The sequence below is a fragment of the Telopea speciosissima genome, chromosome 3, assembly GCF_018873765.1.
Source record: "Telopea speciosissima isolate NSW1024214 ecotype Mountain lineage chromosome 3, Tspe_v1, whole genome shotgun sequence".
Lineage (NCBI taxonomy): Eukaryota > Viridiplantae > Streptophyta > Magnoliopsida > Proteales > Proteaceae > Telopea > Telopea speciosissima.
The window spans coordinates 50319110-50326611 of NC_057918.1; the positions used below are offsets into that span (position 1 = coordinate 50319110).

Sequence of the window (7502 nt, forward strand, 5' to 3'; positions counted from 1 at the left end):
ATCCGAAATAAAAAACTCTTCCACAAAAGATTCCTAATTGACTAGAATATTCACCATTTCAGGAATTTGTTCTTGGTTTTTGATTTGTTTTTTTAAATTTGTTATTAGTAATATTTATTATTATTGTTTGAACTTTGGAGTCAGTCATGAAGCCTATTTCAACCTTACATGCATTTGGTTATTAGGTGCTTGAAAAATATTTCTTTAGGTTTATTTAAGTTTAATAAAGTATATATTTTAGAGACTATATTTTAAAGAATTTTAGCTTTATTTTGATGAAGATTATTCTTGTTTATTATTTGCAGCTGATTGTTAGTCACTTAGTCATTTAGCATAAATTAGAAATGCCAAATCAAAGAATCCCAGAAGTTCAAATGACTCCAAATGAAGGAAACATTTCTAGTCCGTCTTCTAGTAAGACAGTGTCTGTACCAGGCCTACCGACTGTTTCTGGTGCTACAGCTGGTACTAGAGCTGCTACTTCAACTGGTATTACAATGAGAAAGAGGAAAAGAACTTCTATAGTTTGGAAAGAGTTTATTCAAATTCCTAAAGAAAAGAATCCTGATGGGAGACAGAGGGCAAAATGTAAGGCTTGTGGGAATATATATTTGGCTGACTCAGATATCAATGGCACTGGCAGTTTGAGGAGACACCTTAAGAATTGCACCAAACGTAAAAACAAAGATGTTGCCCAAATGATATTAAGTGGAGGTGATGGGAATCTGACATGTAAAAGCAAGAAGATTGATGCAGAAATGGTGCGAGATATGATTACCATGCTTATTGTTAGAAGAGAACTACCCTTGGTGTTTGTTGAATATCAAGAGTTTAGGGATTTGATTACCTATCTTTACCCACAATTCAGCCCGATTAGTAGGAATACCCAATTGGCTGATATCTTGAGGTGGCACAATAGGGAGAGTAAGAGAATTAAGGAATTTTTGAATTCCTTCAATGGTAGGATGTCATTGACTACTGATTTGTGGTCCTCCATCACGACTGACTCTTATATTTCTCTCACTTGTCATTACATTGACATAGAATGGATATTGCATAAGAAATTACTAAAATTTTGCATCATGCCACCACCACACATAGGAGTTAACATAAGTCAAATTGCATCAGAGATGTTATTGTATTGGGGGATTGAGAAGAAACTGTTTTCTATTACTCTAGATAATGCTTCTGCAAATCTCTCTTTAATTGATCACTTGAAAAGAAATTTGGTGTTGAAGAAGGCTTTAATGTGTGATGGTGATTTTTTTCATAACCGATGTTGTGCCCATATATTGAACCTAATTGTACAAGATGGTTTAAAGGTAATTGATAATTGTGTACAATTGGTTCGATCCAGCGTAGCATATGTGAAGGCATCTCAGGCAAGGAAAGTGAAATTCCTAGAATGCTGCAAGCAGGTGGGTTTACCAAATAAGAAAGGATTGCATGGAGATGTTACCATGAGGTGGAACTCCACTTATCACATGCTTGATTCTGCTATATTCTATAAGAGTGCATTTCATGAACTTCAGTTGGTGGATAAAAATTATAGAGAGTGTCCAAGTAATGAGGAATGGTCCAAGGTTGAGCAATTAATGCATTTTTTGAAGCCTTTCAATGACATCACAGAGGTGTTATCTGGGTCCAAGTACCCAACGGCAAATTTGTATTTTCATAACGTATGGAATATACATAAGTCTTTGTTGGAAGTGATAGTACATGGAGATGACCATATGAAGAAGATGGCACAAGAAATGAAAAAGAAGTTTGACAAGTATTGGGACTCAGATAGCATTATTTTAGCTATTGCAGTTGTATTTGACCCTCTATACAAGTTATCCTTTGTTTCATGGGCTTTTGATAAGATATATAATCTTGACTCTAGATTAAGGGAGAAATTTAGACTTGTAAAAACAAGTTTAGAACGACTCTTTGAAGAGCACCGAAGCATGGATGTGATCATGGAAGAGGGGGCATTACACTCAGATGATATTGAGACTGATATGGTTGGAAATGCATCAGACTGGCAGGTATAAATCATTTTGTTTTTTATTTCTATTGTATATTCATTTCAATATGTTGCATTTTTTATATTGATTTTTTTTTATTTTATAGGAGCTAAACGCATATGAGAGTAGCAATAATACAACAAGATCAGATAAATCTGAATTATATTTGTATTTGGAAGAGCCAAGGATCAAAGATACGACGAAGCAATATGATGTATTGGCCTATTGGAAGTCGTAAGGAACTAAATATCGTGATCTTTCTCGGATGGTACGGGATGTGTTAGCTAATTCGGTATCAACAGTTGCTTCTGAATCTGCTTTTAGTGCTGGAGGTAGAGTTATTGACAAATATAGAAGTAAGCTACTACCAACAAATGCTGAAGCACTAATTTGCCTCCGAGATTGGATGTTTGGAGTAGACTTTAGAGGTAGTTTTTAAAAATTTGTGTACATTTTATTAAATTGATATTATTTTCTCTCTTTTTTTGGTCATATTCTTATTATCTTATATGTACTATTGTTTATTTTTTTTTCTTTAAAGCTGAACTGGGTGATGATGCCAATGATTTGGCTGATGCTTTAAAAGATGTGTTGTCCGTGAATGAGAGTGGTGTAACTAATGAGGCTCCAGTAAGACCAATACCTACGCAAGGATCTTCAATTGCTTCTACTGCAGGTTGTAAATAACATTTAGTCTATTAGATGACTTTCTACAGGTATTGTCATTTTCCTTCTTATGTTTTTTATTTGCCTTGTCTTTTATTACAATCACGTTTTGACTTGTACTATCTTTCCACAGGGACCACAGGTATTGTCATTCGATCTTCAAATGTCATTTAATCTTCTAGTTCTTCTAGCTCAATCTTCAGGTAAGTTTTCATCTCTTTGAACATTGCACACAATTGGTTCAAACTTGAGACTTAAGTTTCTCTATTTTTCTAGTTTTGCTAAGATGACATGAATAGATAGATAAGATCTAGCGTTGTTGCTCTATTTTCTGCTATATATATTGTTCTTCTATTTATTCTAAATATCTTTTGTTTCATGTAGGTCTCTTCTAGTTATTTTGCTTAATCGAACAAAGGCAACAATCGTTGGACTCCGAGAGGCCAACCATTTTGTTTGGGTTACCAAGATCCGAGAATGCTTGTGAAATGTGATGTTACAAGCTGATGTTTCATTTTGATTCTTATGTCTGTACTTTGTGGAGATGGGACATGGGACTGATATTATTTTATATTTTGTTACTTTTGACATTATAGTTTGTGGACATGGGACATGGGACTGATATTACTTTATATTTTGTTACTTTTGACGTTATAGTTTGTGGACATGGGACATGGGAAATGGGACATGAGACTTTCCTATATTACTTTTATATTTTGTTACCTTTTTTTTTTTAAATAGGACATGGGACATGGGACATTATAGTTTGTGGACATGGGAAATGGGACTGATATTACTTTCCACAACGTTTAGTGCCCGTTTAGTGCCCATTTAGAGTTAAATAGGCCATTAGCCCGACCGAGGCCCGTTTAAGACCCCTTTACCTTGAATAAGGCTGTCCCGATTAAAGACCAAACACCGACCGACCGAAATTAAACAGTACCATGTCCGCCCAATGCAAGCCCGAACACCTAAACGGTCGGACATGGTGCAGCCTATAAAATTGGTGAGGCCCGTCTAGGCCAGACCGAGACCGACCGAACCCGACCGGTTGACACCCCTATAAGCAACTGGCTTTGGCGATCATGGGGGCTACTACTCCCAGTTCAGTTAACTTTTTGAATTTCAAGGCCGATGAGGAATGCGAGGTTAGCATCACCAAGATTGTCTCAGGGAAGTCCCACGTGTGCAAGGCTTTGGCTCCCATGGGTGAACGCACAGGGGCAAGCCCAACGCCAAAGCCGACTCAGGCCAGGAATCTGGATAGTAGGACCCGATATTCTTATGACATATCCAAGGCCGAGTCAATTTTTGACCACCTCCTTAAGGACAAGCAGATCAAGCTGTCAGATGGACATTAGATACCCTTGGCCGAGGAGATCAAGGGTAAAAGGTATTATAAGTGGCACAATTCTTTCACTCATAACACTAATGGTTGAGTTGTTTTGCGCATGGCATTGCAGAAAGCTATTAATGACGGGCGCCTAAAGTCCCCAGACAAGGGGAAAGGCGTCATGGTGGTGGACGAGAACCCTTTCCCGCCAGTCAACATGGTGGATGCTAATCTGTCAAAGCTACGCCTGCTCAAGAGAAAGGAGCCATTAGTCACGTTGAAGCATCTCCAGTATTTGTCCGAGGAGAAGAAGAAAGGAGTCGACCTAAAGGCTATTGACCCACTGCCAGACCAACGGTTCCAATGGGGGGCTTGTGTGCATTGCAAGAAGCTGTACTAGAATAAGCCTCAGCAGAGTTGAGCACTCCTTTAGTGGACGATCAGTCGAGTGGCAGAGAGGCAAAGCTCGTACGAGCTGCAGGGCCTACCAGACCAATCAAGCTAGGACATCTCGCCACTAGGTCTAACCGCGGACAGTCAGACAAGCCCCTCCGACAGCCAGGGGTAAGGTCTGAAAGATGGTTTGTTGAAGAGGGTCCGGACCGTCAGTTAACCAGCAGGCTGAAAAGGAGGCCATGACCGCGGCCTTCAGCCAAGGACCGTGTAGCAAGGCCGTCGGCATTGGCGCCAACATGTTTGCAATCTTCTGTCACCGTACTAGAATAGGAAGCGTAAGAGGGCTCACCAAGAGCGTTTTTCGCTCCCTATCCACCTAGGATGGTGATTCCTCGATCGAGGATCGAGAGGGATTATCATTGGAATGTGGCGAGACATCTAAAGTTCCCTTTCGACCAAGGGAGGAGGATGGCCAGAACCCAAAAATGCAGATGGCAAAGGCAGCAAGCAGCGGTGCATTGCTAGCTCGAGGAACCGCTAGGCCGCGAGGATGCCATCCCATCCAGGGAGGATTGGAGGCGACAGGTATGCAGGACCCCGAGGAAGAGGGATGATCATGGAGGGACCTCGCTTTCCACAGGCCAGCCTGAGACCGGCAAAGGGAGCAGCCAACAGACAGTTAGGACCCCTTCAAAGGGGAAGGAGAAGGTGTTGGCCGAGACGAAGCCTGTGGCCTTAGGCAAAGAATCTGAAGCGAGTTTCGAAGTAGATCAATAGCTGGCCTTGGGTTATCTTGCATCGGCAGGAGAAGAAAAGGGGTTGACCGAATCTGAGTCCTCTTTCCCCAAGAAAGGGACATCCAACTATTTGAAGCAGGAGTATACCAATGATTCTGAGCTTCAATGGTACATCCAAACCATGATGATTGGTATAGTTCCAGTGAAGACCCCAGTCCTATTCAAGGCTCCGGCAAACATGGTTTATGTCCTACCACAGATGTACCAGTCAAGTTGTGAGGTGGTGGATGTCGTTGATGAGGAGTTTGAGGAGGAGGACAGCGGTCCTCTGATTATGGGTGTTGATCCCGAAAGTGTGGTCGAAAGCCCCATTCCTCATGGTTTGTTGTCGATCAACATGACCAACTCAGGGCCATTGGCTAAGGAGCAGCAGCCCACCCAGTCGAGCGTGAGTTTCGAGAAGCCTAGCAAAGAGATGACATAGCATTTGAAGACTCTGTACATCAATGTCCAGATGAATGGGAAGTCTGTTTCATGAGTTCTGGTTAATAATGGAGCCGCGGTCAACATACTCCCCTCAAGGATGACGAAGCGTTTAGGCCATGACGAGGCCGAACTCTTGTGGACAAATGTCTCAGTTACCAACTTTTTGGGCAGAGCTTCCAAACCAAAAGGGATACTCCCGATTGATCTCAAGATTGGGGGCAAGGAATCCTTGATCGTTTTCTTTGTCATGGACGCCGATGCCAATTATAATGCTTTGCTGGGGCGAGATTGGATCACGCCAACAGCTGCATCCCATCATCTCTCCATCAAGTGTTGGTCTTCTAGAATGACAAAGGAAAGATCGAGTGGGTGAGTACTGATAGTAGGCCTTTCCTCGTCAACACGAATCACACAGAGGCCAGGCTCTATGGTGGAGAAATTACCCCCATTACGTTCGTTGGTCAGGACGAGGACGGATAAGCAGTTGAGCTACGCCCTTTTTGGACTCTTTAGGTCGTCAGGTGTCGACGGGCTTACATTAAACAAAGTGAAGTTTGATGGATAGGAGATCTCAGAAGGAAGGCGTAGCAGTATATATAATAAAGAGGCTGAGTCTCTATAGTCCGAAACAACATTTGGTGCCAACTCAGGTCCACATGGCCGAGTGCTCTGTAAACGGTGAAGGCCCAAGCCGAGGTTTGGGGTTAAAACACCTCCGGCCAGCGCCACCCAAGATGGAGGAGACGTTGGCCGAAGTCCAAAATCCACTCGAGGAGATTGACTTAGGCTCTGGGGATGTAAGAGGCCAACGTTTGTTAGTGGCTTACTCGCTCCGAGGTTCCAAGCGTCAATTGTAAACCTATTAATGGAATATAAAGATTGTTTTGCTTAGGATTATACCGAATTATCTGGTTTAGACTGGAGTCTTGTTGAGCACCGTTTACCCATCCTGGAAGGATGTAAACCGGTCAAACAACTCCCTAGGTGCATGGCGCTTGAGTTTGTGGTGAATATTAAGGACAAGATTGAGAGGCTTCTTAAGGCAGGGTTTATTCGGCCAACTTGCTATGTCTAGTAGCTGGCGAATGTCATTCCCGTCCTTAAGAAGAACAGGAAGTTGAGGGTATGTATAGACTTTCGAGACCTGAATGCTGTAACACCCAATGATGAGTACCCAATGCCACTGGCAGACATGCTAGTCGATTTGGCCGTAAAACACCAGATTCTATCATTTGGATGGACACTCAGGGTATAATCAAATTTTCATTGTCGAAGAGGACGTGTCCAAAATGGCCTTTAGATGTCCTAGGACCCTCGGGATGTTTGAGTGGGATATGATGCCTTTCAGTTTGATGAATGCTGGAGCCACCTACCAAAGGAGAATGAACCTCATTTTCCATGACATGATTGGACATTTCTTGGATGTATATATCGACGATGTCATGGTCAAGTCTATGAGTCAGGAGGAGCACCTCCGAAGATCCTTTGAGCGGATGAGACGCCACGGCCTCAAGATGAATCCTCTTAGGTGTGTTTTCGATATATCAGCAGGGAATTTCCTTGGTTTTCTTGTCCACCAGAAAGGAATTGAGGTCGAGAAGAAGAAGACTAAGGCAATCATGCAGACGTCAGCTCTTAGGAACAAGAAGGAACTATAAAAGTTTTTGGGGTAGATCAACTTCCTCAGGAGGTTTATCTCCAACTCTGTTGGTCGGGTCAGGACTTTTTCTCCATTGTTACGACTTTGGTTAAACGACTAATTCTGCTAGGGGGCTGACCATCAGCAGGCTTTTGAAGAGTATCAATGCTATTTGACTGAACCCCCTGTACTGATGCCGCCACGGAAAGGAGTGTTTGAGTTAAAATAATACCGCA

The 7502-nt window shown here is 42.2% G+C and overlaps 1 protein-coding gene across 1 annotated transcript; it reads left to right on the plus strand.

Annotated features, from left to right (window-relative positions):
- Window positions 1-344: 344 nt before the first annotated feature.
- LOC122655251 (zinc finger BED domain-containing protein RICESLEEPER 2-like) lies at window positions 345-3070 on the plus strand. The gene is made up of 6 exons (XM_043849459.1): window positions 345-2030; window positions 2116-2243; window positions 2334-2437; window positions 2551-2639; window positions 2809-2878; window positions 3060-3070. The coding sequence occupies exons 1-6, from the start codon at window positions 345-347 to the stop codon at window positions 3068-3070; spliced, it is 2088 nt and encodes a 695-aa protein (XP_043705394.1).
- The last annotated feature ends 4432 nt before the right edge of the window (window positions 3071-7502 follow it).

Excerpts from the sequence above, each read along its gene's own strand:
- LOC122655251 (XM_043849459.1), top strand. The coding sequence starts at position 345 with ATGCCAAATCAAAGAATCCCAGAAGTTCAAATGACTCCAAATGAAGGA. Across the intron at positions 2,438-2,550 it reads GTTTGGAGTAGACTTTAGAG|CTGAACTGGGTGATGATGCC; the intron begins GTAGTTTTTAAA and ends TTTTCTTTAAAG. Across the intron at positions 2,640-2,808 it reads GTGTAACTAATGAGGCTCCA|GGACCACAGGTATTGTCATT; the intron begins GTAAGACCAATA and ends ATCTTTCCACAG.